The 16,407-nt window shown below is 42.3% G+C and overlaps 2 protein-coding genes across 4 annotated transcripts in view; one reads left to right on the top strand and one right to left on the bottom strand.

The window, feature by feature from the left end:
• The window catches only part of unc5c (unc-5 netrin receptor C), a 121,922-nt gene that overhangs the window by 21,485 nt on the left and 84,030 nt on the right, over nucleotides 1–16,407 (top strand).
• On the bottom strand, nucleotides 14,089–16,391 carry LOC121698647 (C-type lectin domain family 4 member F-like). Of its 3 annotated transcripts, none has more exons than XM_042080934.1 (6): nucleotides 16,383–16,391; nucleotides 15,642–15,773; nucleotides 14,899–15,366; nucleotides 14,552–14,691; nucleotides 14,368–14,468; nucleotides 14,089–14,227 (listed from the first exon to the last, which is right to left on the bottom strand). In XM_042080934.1, exons 2-6 carry the CDS (start codon nucleotides 15,748–15,750, stop codon nucleotides 14,203–14,205), a joined length of 843 nt encoding a protein of 280 aa, XP_041936868.1. In that variant the 5' UTR covers nucleotides 15,751–15,773; nucleotides 16,383–16,391; the 3' UTR covers nucleotides 14,089–14,202. The 3 variants fall into 3 exon arrangements, with proteins under 3 accessions (XP_041936868.1, XP_041936869.1, XP_041936867.1); XM_042080935.1 differs by lacking the exon at nucleotides 16,383–16,391 and having other exon boundaries at nucleotides 14,899–15,022; nucleotides 15,191–15,366; nucleotides 15,642–15,975; XM_042080933.1 differs by lacking the exon at nucleotides 16,383–16,391 and having other exon boundaries at nucleotides 15,642–15,975.

Below are 16,407 nucleotides of genomic sequence, written 5' to 3'. Positions count from 1 at the left end.
GAGAGAGAGTGAGAGACAGAGAGAGAGGGGGGGGAGAGGGGGGCAGAGAGAAAGAAGGAGAGAGAGAGGGCGAGAGAAAGAGAGAGAGAGGGGGGAGAGAGAGTGAGAGAAAGAAAGAGGGAGAGAGGGAGGGGCAGAGAGAAAGAAGGAGAGAGAGAGAGGGGAGAGAGATACAGAGAGAGAGATAGAGAGAGAGAGAGAGGAAGAAAGAGAGAGAGAGAAACACGCAGAGGAAATGTAAGTGGAGCAGTGCAAAGTGTGTGTAAGAGAGGGAGAGTGATGGGGGGGGTAGACTTTAGTGAGAAAGTGGCAGGAAAGTGGATGAAGGGGTCCATAGCTAGAGAGGGAGGAGTGAAAGAGATGATACAGAGGCAGGAAGATGGAGGTGGGAGAGCGGAACGAGGAGACAGAGTGACTTTTACTTTGACTTTGATGGGACAGGTGCTTCCTGTAGATTCCTCTGCACTTGAGCACGCTGTCTCGCCATCTTCTCTATTTTCTTCCAATACCACTGGACCACAACTCTCGACAGCTTCCCTGCAGTTCTAAATGCTTCACATGTGTGAGTGAATATGAACTGGGAGCAGTGAAATTCATGAACCGCACACCTCAGACAGACCAACGCACCTGTTTAAGTGCACAAACACAGGTGGTGGAAGTGGTGGTGGAGTTGGTGGTGGAGGTGGTGGTTGTGGAGGTGGTGGTGCTTGAAGTGGTGGTGGAGGTGGTGGTGCTTGAAGTGGTGGTGGAGGTGGTGGTTGTGGAGGTGGATGTGGTGGAGGTGGTGGTGGAGGTGGTGGTGCTTGAAGTGGTGGTGGAGGTGGTGGTGCTTGAAGTGGTGGTGGAGGTGGTGGAGGTGGATGTGGTGGTGGAGGTGGAGGTGGAGGTGGTGGAGGTGGTGGAGGTGGAGGTGGTGGATGTGGAGGTGCTTGAAGTGGTGGTGGAGGTGGTGGTGCTTGAAGTGGTGGTGGAGGTGGATGTGGTGGAGGTGGTGGTGGAGGTGGAGGTGGTGGTGGTGGAGGTGGAGGTGGTGGAGGTGGAGGTGGTGGTGGTGGAGGTCGTGTCTGCGGCAGTGGGTCCACAGAGCAGGACCAGGGATTAGATGCCATGTCAGAGCGTTACCAGGGTTACAAAGCATGACCGGGAGATCAGTCTCAGAGCTCTGCTTCGCTCAGCCCCATCTCTCAGCACATTCTCACTCTCTCTCTCTGTCGTGGTGCGTGTGTGTGTGTGTGTGTGTGTGTGTGTGTGTGTGTGTGTGTGTGTGTGTGTGTGTTGGCTGCTTGTGTGTGTGTGTGTGTGTGTGTGTGTGGTGTCTATCTGTGTATAGTCGGCTGTATATGTGGACCCAAGCTTCTATAATCTCTCTGGCTGTGCATTCTGTGGCGCTCAAACTACATGAGGCAGGATTACCCATAAGTCCTTGGGAGTGACATTCTCGTCAGCTCATGCTAGCCCGTTAGATCAGATTAGATTAGATTTACAATGACTTTACCTTGTTGTTGGCTGATTCTTCTCAGTCTCTTTTCACAGTTGAACGCTTTACATTTGCTCCAGGCGACATTGAAATTAAACATTGTATGACTGAGAGTAACACTCTTAACCTCCTAACCCCTGTATGAATACACACTCACTCTCTCTCTCTCTCTCACACACACACACACACACACACACACACATTCTGTAAATCCCTCTGAATAAAATGAATAAATACCTATCAATTAATTATATTTTTACTAGTTTTGGAAGATATGGAAAGGTATGTATAGTAGAGTACGGTGTTATGATAGTGCATGCTGCACCAGAGCAGAGCTAAAAGCAAGTGCTACTTCCTTGAAGGTTACGGTTCAGTTTATAGGGATAAAAATGGCTGTCTATCTTTATCTTAGCTAGGCAAGTTCAGTTGTAGAGTTGACACACACACACACACACACACACACACACACACACACACACACACACACACACAGGCAAGTTGAGTTGTAGGGTTGGGTTACCAAACCACACATCCTGTGGTTTAATATGTCATGCTCATGATGCAGCTAACATTGCAGACTTTGAAGATAGGATATATGTGAACATTATGATAATGGTACGCTATTAAGCATTAGCTTAAGTATTAGCAAACACTTAGTTATTAATTTATGAACCATTGTTCCCACATGAATGTACATTAGTAAGCAATTCTTAAAGGGAGACCAGGCAACGTGTTAATTAATCATCTTCGTAAGTATATGGTTAAATGACTCATTACGGGGCGAATGAAGGCTCTCTCGCCCGCCCCTACTGCCTGTTGGAAGAATATCCCACTTGCAAGTTCGGTGTATCCTACCCGCCGACCGAAGCAGGATCAGTTTACAGCACAGAGGCAGGCTAACGAAACACTAGCAATTGTTGCAAACGTGTGTATAATGGCAGAGCCGGCGAAGAAGCAGCGAAAACCCTTGACGGAAGACGCAAAGAAAAGGAAAAGAGCTTCAGACCGAGCGAGGGGGAGTTTTGTAGAGAAAAAGCATCAGGCTTGCCTGGTGTCCCTTTAAGCTAGGCATTCATTACTGGTAGCACAACCATTTCCCAAGGTTGGAAGGTTGTGCCTGGCACAGAGTGTGGATGTCCAAAAGCATAATTAGGTAAATGTTAATACACATGCACTTAATTGACTTGCATACCCCCAAGTAGAGTTATGTTGTTACCCTCATTTAAACAAGTGTATATTTATATTGGGATACTGTTTTTACCTTGCAACTACAATGACATTGTTTTTAGACCAGAGTGTTCAACTTTTATTTTCTGAGTGAGGGAAAGCTATTAAATGCAGAAAGCTATGCATGTTTCTAACCACCACACAACTGGAAGGCCTTTCATTTCCTTTTAATTCACCACCAACACATAGGTTACTTCCCTGATTACCGGTACTCACTTTCCATTTAATCCTTTCAAGTCAGAATCCCTATTGAGAGTGTAATCACCATTGAAGTCATATCAATGGCATCTTCTGGCATTCTCTTCTAACAGTGAGGCACTGCAGAGTATCACTTGTAATAATCCCTTGTTACTGATAGAGTTATCAGGCACCACCGGTGCTACCTGTGATTGTGAAGCATATCAAAAGGAAATCACCAAAGGGGATCTGGCTGGTGGAAGTGTTTAGATGGTAGTCAGGTCTATTAATGTCACACACATGCAAGGCAAATGACAGCACACAATTGCACTTTATGTGATGCACATGTACACAGAACATGTGCACACAGTTGAATTGTGTTGTTATGCCAAATGAGTTGTGACATTCCATTTTATATTAGAATAGCGACATGATGCTTCTGCTGTTGCCTCTCCAGGCTCTCTCTGTCCTCTCCCCCTCCTGTCCAGACCTAAAGGCCCTACTGCTGCTATCCTCGTCTCTGCAGTCTCCTCTCCAACCCATGGTGTGTGTGTGTTTGTGTGTGTGTGTGTGTGTGTATGTGTGTGTGTGTGTGTGTGTGTGTATGTGTGTGTGTGTGTGTGTGTGTGTGTGTGTGTGTGTTTGTGTGTGTGTGTGTGTGTGTGTGTGTGTGTGTGTGTGTTTGTGTGTGTGTTTGTGTGTGTGTGTTTGTGTGTTTGTGTGTGTGTGTGTGTGTGTGTGTGTGTGTGTGTGTGTGTGGTTCAGTTCCTGATGTTCACTTGGCTTAACGTCTGTATTTCACTATTGCCTTAAACCTTCAGTCTATCAATCTATGCGTCTCTATGCGTTTAGCAGGATGCATACAGTACAGTACATCTTTACATACTGAGATACTGCCATGAAAACAGTCACAACACAATTTAACTGTGCTATGTCAAACATATTACAAACAAGTGTATTACAATTCTCAGGTCATTACATTGCAGAGTATGCGGCAATATTCTCCTTCTCTTCAATCAGTCACTTGATTTTTCACAAAAGGAGAGCAATTTGTAATCACATGGATTGTTTTGCCAGGACAGTGTATGGTTGTAGGAATCTGGTCTAGACATTACACATCTCTCTGTTAGGTTGCTGGGCTGCCCAGGGCTCCAGTATCTGGAATAGAACCACAAGTGGCTAATTTATTAAACAAGTCTGCGTCTGACTCAGATCTCAGTGAAATATAAGTCTGCAGAAGAACAATAACTAAACCAGACACTTAGTACTCTTATGAGCCATTACAATATTAAACACAAGGATATGTATCCCTCCTTCTTCAAATGTGACACATCTCTGCTCACTACCCCTGGTCCATTTTATGAGCACTAGTCCTTGACTATTCTTTTAGTTACTTTGTGCTTTTCAGTCGGTGGTAACACAGTGGTTTCACTCATCACTTGAAAGCTGAACGAAGGTATGTACTGGACTGGTGGTGTTTCAGCTGAACGGAAACATATACAAGTATACAAGAGATGGAAGTCTTTCTTACTCAGTGGTGAGCGGAGTGTTGTCCACCCACGTCCAGCCTGTCCCATTTCCCTGTAGGCCAATCCAACCTGTTGTGTTCAACCCTGCAATGACATACAGTAGGTTAGATCACACCGCTCCTAGGTCAGATCGCACAGCTAAGCATATCAGACAAATTTGTTAATCTAACACACACACACACACACACACACACACACACACACACACCACACACACACACACACACACACACACACACACACACACACACACACTCTCTCTCTCTCACACACACACACACACACACACACACACACACACACACACACACACACACACCTACAGTCACCCTCACCTGTTCTTTCCGGTTGTTGATGATCACCAGATCGGCCCCTGCGTCTTTGCAGTATTCTCTAGCCTCTGACCAGGTTTTCTCAGCATTAGAGACATAGTAACACTTGCACTGGAAATACTTGCACAGAGTGAGACCCCGGTACTCTGTGGGGACTAAGTGGAATTTACAGTAATTAAGGAAAATGCTTCAAATGTTTCAAATATTTTAAAAAGATCAAAAACAAACTTTCACAAACTACAGAACTACCTTTCTCGTGCATGGCAGAAATCTTTGCCAGTAGGTATTCCCTCTCTAAGATGTATTGGACACCCAGTCCTGTGGTAGAGACCAGCAGAAACACACACAGCACCACTAGCCCCGCAGATAGACAACGTAAACGCCTGGTCTCTCTCACAGCACCTTAGAGACAGACACACATATGTTAGGCACTGAAAATGATATAGTACAACAAGCAATAACAGAGTTCATGCTCAAGTTGTCTCAAGTTCAGAATGGATGGCCTTTATGGGATATTATATTAGAGTGAAAATCAATTTAAAAGACATTTTCATGTGCAGTAACAGCTTTTGGTTACTTGTAGAAAGCCAGTATCCTTTGTATGACATTCGGACGGTACATCTGATTAGAAGATGTAGTGCCTAGGCAACATTAACTTAAGCTAGCAGACCCAATAGAATACTGGATACAATACATCATCTAGAGATTATAGTGTAAGAAATCACACAATTTTCAGAGCATAAATAACATGGCCAGCATCAAGCAATAATTGACAACCATGTGTGCATTTTTGTTTGAATCTCTGAGTCAAATTACCAATGGTGTGGTCTTGGTTGGCCTTTTGGAAGTCTGCGCAGGGTCGCATTAGAACGTAATAATTTCCGTCTTTGTCCATTTCGACCTCTTTGGTGGCGGGATCCGCATCGGGGATGTCCATTTTGACATGACGGCCATCTTCACTCGACCTCTCTTCATCACTGAGCTGCTCTGCTAAGCCCTCCATTACAGTATGTCTCAAAGCTCATCAGAATAATGAGCAGTATGTGTGTGCATCCCACGCTGTCTTGTGTCCATAGCATCACATCTCTATTAATGGCCAGAAATGTCATGATAGAGTTTCATATGTAGTGGTGAAGATCTGGCTCATGGTGTGTGTGTGTGTGTGTGTGTGTGTCTGTGTGTGTGTGTGTGTGTGTGTGTGTGTGTGTGTGAGAGAGTGTGTGTGTGTGTGTTAGTAGTGTGGTTAGCTCTGTTATTCCTGTGTGCTCTAGTTAACCTTGGAGGCACATCATAGAGCTGTATAGCAGTTAACCTCCCCAGCCACTGCAGACTAGAGGTATTGTCTCCGCTGAGGGAAACATGTATGACATTTCTTGCACAGACACAGGACAGACCTCTTGACATAAAAATGTCTGTCTCGGGTCTATAGAGAGATACAGATACTGTAGGTACCTTGTGGTTTTATGTTTCCATTTCCTTTTAAACACACAAAGATGATGAAGTGTCAGTTACAGGTTTGTTCTTCTAATGTGACTCATTACACACCGGATATGCATGCACACACACGCACGCACGCACGCACGCATGCACGCACACACACACTGCTCATATTATTACTGTGCCATAATAATTGACGTAAGGTGGTTGCTCAGGGCCTCTCTCCCACCACAGTATGATATAATGTTTAATAGAGCTTTAGGACACAGGAGCGACACACTAAGATTCATTCTCTCAATGTGGACAGTGGATATGCACTGAGTGTGCCTGTGTTCCTTTCATCCACATAAATATTCACACAGATGCGCTCTCGCACTCTCTCCCTTGAAGCATAGACAAGACAACATACAGTGGGCATCGCTTTCAAATGGCCACTTCATTCGCGCATTACGCGGCGTGAAGCTGCGTGAAGCTTTAGTACCACTTTCAGCCACTGTGCGTCGCATCGCTCTGTCAGTAGCCTGACTGCCGCCCCTTCTGAAAAAGCAGGAGGCTAGGCTACCTTTAAACATAATTGTTACCGAGAGGAATCCCAGCCTACGAATTCAATAACAAAATAAATCGTAATTAAACATTACCTCGATTAAGGCTACTTGGGTATGGCTTAAAGGGGTGGTTCAGGATTTTGGACATAAGAACTTATTTCCAAGTAAGCAAGTGTGATATTTATCAGTGGAGACCGTTTTCAGCACGTTTCATCCAGTCCTTCTAATTGCAGAGTTCGCAGGTGCTAGGCTAGCGCAAGTCAACGGTATGTGCTAGCCTGCCACTAAAGACAGTCTTACCCACTCCAAAGTACACCTGAGGCAAATTCCAGACAATCGATGTAAATGTCTGTGTTGATAGAATAGTGTAAGAAATACAACTACCCTTGCATCGCGTTGCAATAGTTATACTTTGGTCCCTAAAGTTGTTAGTAGCCATTTTGCAACTCAGCGGCGGACTGATATTACCAAGGCTACTACTAGGTATCCCCATTGGAGTGCGCTTTACTGTTTACTTTTCGGCGCAGTACTACTAACCGGAGCAAGTATAATTCCGCCGCTGCTAAGAAACTAGTCCCTCAAAATGTAATGCGATCGTTGAAATGCAAGGATAGAATAACGTTAGAAATAACACTGTCAATACAGACATTTAGTCTGGCGTTATAATTTATTTGCCTCGGGTGTACTTTGGAGTGGGTAAGACTGTCTTTAGTGGCAGGCTAGCACATACCGTTGACTTGCGCTAGCCTAGCACCTGCGAACTCTGCAATTAGAAGGACTGGATGAAACGTGTTGAAAACGGTCTCCACTGATAAATATCACACTTGCTTACTTGGAAATGACCCCTATGTCCAAAATCCTGAACCACCCCTTTAAGGCTTGACTATACGGTGGTAGCGAAAATCGAAATCTGCTTTTGATAGCCTACCGGTGCCGCTCCACAAAACGAAAAAATATCTTAATTTGCTGTCTATGTTATTGTCAGTGTTGGGGGTAACGCAACTACGCAAATCAAAACAGTGTCTTAATTTGCCCTACTTCTTGACTGCAATGTAGTCAATTGACTGCTTGACATGTCATTTTTATTTTTCTGTACAATAAACAAATACATCTGCTTTATGCCGCAGAATTACATTCATATTTGGCTGACTGCAGACGCGCCACTTCCCTCCCCATATTCCAAGATTAAGATAGTAGCCTATACAAAAAGCACTTCATACTATCATAAAAAAATCGTTAAAACGAATAGCTATTTGCAATTTGACAAAACACTGGTCCTCATTTTGCGAATGCGAGGACGATATGAGCCTGTTGCATTTAGTTAGATGTCCGAGTCACGCATAATGTTTGAAAACCACTGGCTCGTAATCACAATAATTATGACCGCCGCGCAGCATGCCCAAACTTCCATCAATGATTCCCGGGACACTGAAAGACCGGGGTACACGAAACTTGGTGGGCATGTAACCCCACATGGATAGCATGGAACCATCGTTTTTCGTTTTGATCTGTAGCCCCCCCGCTGGACTGGACCCCCCGAAAGGAGGGTAGGGCAGACACAGTTTTCTGTGAATATCTCGAAAACCGTAGGGTTTAGGAGGACCATTTTTTTTTTGTATGTTGATCTCAAGGGGCCATGTCAACCCATTCCATAACCACTCATTTCATGTATAGCGCCACCTAGTTTAACACACGACAGTTGGATAGCCTACTTCATCATGTCCCCATGCCTACATTTTTGTGAGTAGCATAGAGATCGTTAAAAACAATAAAGTATGACTCTCCGTTTGGGACATCGAAAACTTATATTTTTAATAGACTACCATCGAAGATGCTGACTTGCAAAAGCCTCGGGATAACACGTTATCTCCACTATCATCAGTCATGCCCCTTAATCACTGCCCACTGTAACTACTTTTACAAACACCAGACAACATAACTACTTTTACAAACACCAGACAATATAACTACTTAAACAAACACAAGTCAACATAACTACTTTTACAAACACGAGGTGTGAGTGTCACATATATGGCAACATAAACATTTTATCTTTAGCAATAACAGAAGATAAAGGTAATTACAGTAAAGATAAAACTAGACACATGTATTACTGACACACACACACACACACACACACACACACACACACACACACACACACACACGCACACACACACACACACACGCACACACACACACATGCACACACACATAACCACGCCTCCATCTTTAATAATACTTCCTCTTCACTCTCGATGATCAACCGATCTGCAGACTTGTCGAGCCTCAGACCAGGGTTTCAAAATAGACGAGATGAGATAACACTTGCCGTATAATTTCCATCCTTTTGGCCATGATACCTCTATACATAGTTTGCAGTGCAATATATTTTATTGAAACAATAGACTGGACAACAAATAATTTAATTGATTTGTTAAATAATTAAGCAGCATTAAAACAGCAGAAAACATCAAATGAAGTACCATCAGAGCTTACTCACAAATGGGCAGTGTGTGTGTGCATGTCTGTGGTGTGTGTAATCAGTTCTGATAATCAAAACACTGCCAAGGGAGGTGTCTGAGATGGTCTTTGGTTCTCCTTTCACCATGACACACACACATTATGAAGATTGTATAAGCATGCAGACATATTTAAATGTGGTGTCTTGACACACCATTGACCACACATACTGTACACACCACACACACACACACACACACACACAGTTTCTGTTGCTGCAAACTGAGACCCTGTTGCTGTCCCTCCACAGCAGTCCTCCTCTCTCTGTCTGCAGAGTATTATAGCAGACAGCTAATGAGCCTATACGGGCACTGCAGCCAGTCAACACACACTTACACACTATTCACATCTCCTCTACACACACTTACACACTCTTCACATCTCCGTACACACTTACACACTCTTCATATCTCCTCTACACACGCTTACACACTCTCACACACACACTTACACACTCATCTCCTCTACACCTACAGAGCACATATCTCTCCCTACCTCTATATAGCACTACAGCCAGTCTTACACACACTTACACACTCCTCACATCTCCTCTACACACACTTAGACACTCTTCACATCTCCTCTACACCTACAGAGCACATATCTCTCCCTACCTCTATATAGCACTACAGCCAGTCTTACACACACTTACACACTCCTCACATCTCCTATGCACCTACAGAGCACATCTCTCTCTGTACTGTACCTTTATATAGCACAACATTTCTCTGTTGTGATGTCTCCAAAACCGTTCATTATGCTGATATACCTGTAAGTGAGTACAATATTGAGTGAAGTCAGATGTAGAATGCAAAGTTGTTAAAAGACAACATTTATTGGAAATTGATGTTGACAATTAAACAATAAGACCCGAGTGACAGTAACCTGGCCACGTCCACTTAGATATATGTTCAGGGAGGTACTAGTCTGGAACAACATAACGTTTCCATATGACCCCAGAAAGATAAGGCCAATCAGCAGTGAGAGGGGTTGATGCTATAGCTTTGAAATCAAAAGTGGCTGTGCTAAACGCTAGTAGCAGCTTACATTCAGACTGCATTGCAAAAGGAGGCCTCAGGCTAACAATACATACTACAGTACTTTTACAAACACCAAACAACATAACTACTTTTACAAACACCAGACGATATAACTACTTTTACATAAAATTCCTGACTGCACCTTTAAGCAATAACAGAAGCTAAAGGTAATTGTGTGTTCCACATAGCCAGTGCCTAAACAATAACAAATGCTATGTAATGATTTAGTGCACAGAGGGCTATTCATGTCTTTTAAATCAACAACCATCTTTTTGTGGATGATGTCGAGTGTTGGTGTAATTGCTCAGTAGTTCATCTCTTCCCTGGCTTATTTCAATGGTGTATTTAACACGCAGTGCTGTGATGAAGATCAGCAGTAGAACACCCATCACTCCCAGACCCACAGTAGCACACCGAGAGTGTCTGCTCATCTGTGCTGCAGCTGAAGGGCAAAAGACAGATGACGTGATGACTTGAAAATGAACAAATCTTTTTTGTTACAAAATCTCTCCCCTTCAAAAGTTGATATTATGTTGTCTTTGAACTATTCTCAATTAAATATAGGGTTAACATGATTTGTAAATCATAGCATTCTATTTTTACACAGCGTCCCAACTTTTTTGGAATTGGGTTAACTTTTTAAACTGCAAATTATTGGAAACTGAATTAAAAAACAGTTTTGTCTAAATGAGAAAATATGACATATTATGCATAAGTAGTAATCTTGAGTATGATTGCATTGATTCTGAAAGGAGTATATTTACCAGAACGTTGTTTTGTGGCTGGCATCTTCAGGCTCTTGCAGACTCTCGTGCTAATGTCATTACCGGTCTTCTCATCCAATTTGGCAGCTTTTAAGATGTCTCTCTCTCTCTCTCTCTCTCTCTCTCTCTCTCTTTCTCTCTCACACACATACACACACACAAATACAAATAATTTGTCCCCACCTCTCACTCACTCGAATTTTGGTCTTCTTGTTTGTCTTGTTCCTCTTACTTGTTCCTCTTAGCTCTTGATGGTCACCAGATCTGCTCCTATCAGGGTTAACCCTCAGACCAGTTTCTCATAGTTTGCAACTGACATATTTCCATTCACTTGGACATCTAATAACATGGCATGTACACACAGTGCAACAATGCAATTTCATGCATGCACACCAGAGAAAGTGGGAACTGAAAGTGGAACTTTTGTGGCATAAGCCCCATGTGAAAGTACACGATGATATTTATAAACATGTTATACCGTATATCATAATAAAACAGAAACTTGGTTCTCAGCACTGGAAATGATTTTACTGCTTCTGTCTTCTATGACTTCATCATGTTAAATTAATCAGAGGTTAACTACACCTTATACCACTGCTTGATTGAATGTCCTATTGCGATGTGCTCTTTAGAATATTGTTCAGATAATTGCACACCATTGCTGCTATTAGCCTGCCAACTCAGCACTGCAGCAATTGTTCTCTTTTTTTGTCCCTGCTGAAGGTTCATACATATGAAATAATACATACTTTTACAGCTTGGTTTTATTTCAAAATGTTCCAAATAGTATTAACAATAATACTATTGTACAAATGATCTCTCTCTCTCTAACATTTGCAGTGGAACCAATTATTGGGGCAGGGTGACTCTGGCTGAACTACAGACGATTTAGAATATAATTCAGTAAAACTTTCAACAAATTGCTAAAAAATTCAAAATAATTTACTGTAGGTCTCTTGCATCTTTGCGATCTGGCTCTGCATCTGGTTGTTGATGGCTCATAGCTGGTCCCTCTCTCTGGTCAGAGTGGAATATAGCTGTTTAGGAGATGGTCATTATCCCTTACTTAATAACTGGTGTCTTTCGGTCTTCAACTGGTCTCTTTCAATCTTTAACTGGTCTCGCTCGGTCTTCAACTGGTCTCTTTCGGTCTTCAACTGGTCTCTTTCAATCTTTAACTGGTCTCGCTCGGTCTTCAACTGGTCTCTTTCGGTCTTCAACTGGTCTCTTTCGGAGGTGCATCTCACACACAGGTCAGTGGTCAAGATCAGCAGGAAGGCACACAGCACACCCACAGCCACAGTGACCCATGGTGGCCAGCCGTTTCTCTGTACTGGAAAGACCAGATGATAGACACAGAGAGATAATATATATTGTACACTATTATGAAGTTACATGGCAATTTAGAGAATTTTATGATAAAATTACACAAAATTCTCTAAATTGCCATGTAACTTCATAATAGTGTACAATATCTGCATTGTTGCATTATGTTCATGTTGTTATTGTAGACACAGAGTACAACAGAGACCCCATTAACATTTGTTTTTTAAAATGTGTCTCGTGTGATCTGATCACAAGTGGTCCGGTCTAAAGTTCTAACCAGTTGTAAAGTCCGACATCACAGGTCCCACAGCTTTTTCGTCTAAAAACTTTAACTTGCGCAGCCAGCCGGTTTCCACAACCTGTACATTTTGTCACCATCACCGCTGTTGTAGTGAGGGTGAGGGTAAAACAACTGTCATCAGTGTAGCTGTGCAGCCAGATGATATAATCGAAGGTAACATCAGAGAGGGTTGATAAAGCAACTAACTAACTAGACAATCTGTGGTAACGTCCAGGCCTCCACGTATAACAGGATTTTGTTAGGTTGAGGGAGCAAGTGAGTAGTCGAGTGACAATTTTCTTATTGGCTGCTCTGAGTAGCAGGAAAAAGTTGTTTCTTTAAAAATATATTTTTTTACCATTTACAGTAAGCAGCTCTGGGAGCAGTTGGACCCGGAAAAAGTATTAATTGCACAATTATTGCGTTACGACTGAACAAACAAATTCAGTCGAGATATTTACCTTACCAGACATTTTGGATGAAATAGGCTTTTGTGGGCTCTTGAGGGATCTCATGTACAGTAAACGTAGTCATTCATCCCTTCATCTGTGCTTTCTGGTTTGGAGATGTTAGCCATGCTAGTATTATGATAAATAGACTCTTGGTCCATTCTGTCCTCACCACTCTGTAGCATGGCTACACACTGCTCATCAACTTCTCTAATGTGTCAAGGTATCTAATGTCTTTTTAAAGAGGGACCTGCTACGGTGAGGTCCAGTTGAAGGTATGTTAGATGGTGTCAGTTTTGTTTAACCGCACTGCTTCAGTTAACCTCAGAGAAGCATACTAAGGGTCACATATGACATATCTTGCACAGACACAGGAAATAGCTCTTAACATGAAAATGTTTGTTTTAGGTGTACAGGTCTTAATAGGTACCTTGTGGTATACCATTTCCTTTCAAAAAACAAAATGATGATGAAGCATCAGTTACAGGCTTTTTTTTAAATGTGGCTCATTACACACTGAAGATGCCTGCACACACACACACACACACACACACACACACACACACACACACACACACTTATTAATTCAGAAAACACTTTTATCCAAAGCAACTTACAAATGAGGACTTACATTCAAGCTGCATTTAGGAGGCCTCAGGGTAACAATGCAACAACATAACTACTTTTACAAACACCAGACAACATAACTGTTTTTACAAACACAAGACCAACCAGAGGATGAGAGTGCAATGGAAGGAAATGGTACATAGTTCCAGTCTCATAGGTGTGAGTGTCACATAAATGACAACATAAACATGTTCTCTTAATAAGCAATAACAGAAATAAAGGTAATTGTGTGTGCCATAGCCAGTGCCTAAACAATAATGAAAATGAACAAATGTTATGTAATGATGCAGTACACAGACAGCTATTCATTTCTTTTAACATTCATTATTATACAATACAGCAGAATGTGGGACAGTGATGTCTTCCTGATTTATTTCGCCGATTTTTCACAAATGGGGTAAAACTTAGAGTAGCATGGATAGTCTTCCCAGTGAGAGCTGGTCATAACACAATCCTCTGTCTTGCTGGGCTATCCAGATCCCCAGATCACGGGCCTGAAATTGAAATTGAAAGAAGCTTTCAAAGCCGCATTAGCAAAGCTTTGTGCTATTTTTCAAGTGTTATAACTGATTATTAGTCTTAATAGTGTTGTTGAAGCCATATTATAATCATTTCTGATAGATATCTAACTGACCCTCTGGAGATGGAGAGTGGTCTACCGTTCACCCACGTCCAGCTCGTCCCACGTCTTTGTAGTCCAATCCAACCCCATCTCCCCAGCCCACTAATGTAAGCCTGTAGTAGTCAGACAACAAAGTTACACATGTATTACTGACATACACACACACACACACACATACGTTCTTTCTCAGTATTACTTGTTCCTCTTCACTGTCGATGGTCACCAGATCAGCTCCCATGGCTTGGCAATCTTGTCTAGCCTCAGACCAGGTTTTGGCAGAAGACGAGATGAGATAACACTTGCCGTATAATTTCCATCCTCTGGGACATGGTACCTCTGTAGGTAATATACACAATTTGCAGTGCAATATATATTAAACACTATACTGCAAAATAAATAATTTAATTGATTTGATAAACAATTAAGGAACATTAAAACAACAGAAAACATCAGTTTGTCTCACTCAGATCTGAGTTCTTGGTCTGGTCTATGATGTAATAATTAAGGATCATTAAAACAGAAGAAAACATCAGGTCTCCTCACGGTCTATGATGTTCTGTAGCCGGTCCCTTTCTCTCATCAGATTGGAGTTACTACTCAGAAGCTGGTCTCTCTCCTTGGTTACGTTGCTCCATTTGGACTTGAACAGGTTACAGTCAGTCTTCAACTGGTCTCGTTCAGTCGTTAACTGGTCTCGCTCCATCTTTAACTGGTCTTGCACAATCTTTGACTGGTCTCGCTCAATCTTTGACTGGTCTCTCTCAGTCTTTAACTGGTTTTGCTCAATCTTTAACTGGTCTAACTCCATCTTTAACTGGTCTTGCTCCATCTTTAACTGGTCTCTCTCAGTCTTTAAATGGTCTTGCTTGATCTTTAACTGGTCTAGCTCCATCTTTAACTGGTCTCTTCCGGTGTTGTATTTCACACACAGGCCAGTGGTCAGGAGCACCAGTAAAACACATAGCACACCCACAGCCACAGTGACCCACTGGAGCCAGATGTTTTTCTGTACTGGAAAGTCCAGATGATAGACACAGATAGATTACAACAGAGTGTGACAATGCACAGAAGCATACAATTTATTCAACATTTTATAAATTCTTAGTCATTTCATGATATAAATTATTGCATACCCAATCTTACATACAGTATATGCCTACTTTACTGTATGCAGTTGCATTTGTATGACAAATATTTTATCATTACCACTGTACAGGAATACTATTCAGATAAACTTTAGCACAGAATGCACAGTTTTTAGTGCAGTATTTAATCAACATAGTTACCAGACGTGCTGGATGTAAAAGGCTTTTCTGGGCTCCTGCTGGATCTCTTGTTGACATATTCATCCGTCCCCTCAGCTGTGCTGGCTGGTTTGGAAATCTCAGCATCCATGACAATATTGTCATAAATTGCCCCTTCATCCATTTGAATATCAGCAGGTTGAAGCATTACTAAAGCACACTCAGAGATCCCTCACTGCTAACCAAATGAGCAGAGTCTGTATATGTCTGTGGTGTGTGTAATAATCAATGCTGATAATCAAAACACACAGCAACATTTTAAAGAGGAAACTACTATGGGGGGTGTCTGAGATGGTCTTCAGTTCTGTTAAACTGTGTTTAAAACCTCAGGTTAGTGGTCTGCTTTAGTGGGCTCTCTTGTTCCTCTAAGAACAGTAGTTGCATAAGCATGCAGATTTCTTCTTTGAACCTGACTTATTAATTCAACCGTCCCAACTCTGCCATCATTATGTTAAGACTGTCCACCGACTCTATACACAATATGATTGGCCCGATTGAAGTTTGATTTTTCCAGCTCGCAAGCCAACGGAGAATTGGGCTGCAAATTACATTTGCTGCCGCTAGGGTGCGTCTAGATTTCTAGACTAACATCTTATATTTTACAACCTGAAATGGAGAAGTGACTTCCCATTGCAGCTGGCTCAGCTGTTTTTCACCTCAATAATGAAACAAAACAACACACAACTAACCAGAAAACGGATCAAACTCTAAACTCTATCTGACCTTTGTAAAAGTGAAATGCATCCTA

This window comes from Alosa sapidissima, chromosome 23 (assembly GCF_018492685.1).
Source record: "Alosa sapidissima isolate fAloSap1 chromosome 23, fAloSap1.pri, whole genome shotgun sequence".
NCBI lineage: Eukaryota > Metazoa > Chordata > Actinopteri > Clupeiformes > Clupeidae > Alosa > Alosa sapidissima.
Note: the sequence above shows the minus strand (reverse complement) of the source record. Positions and strands in the feature narration are given on the sequence as shown.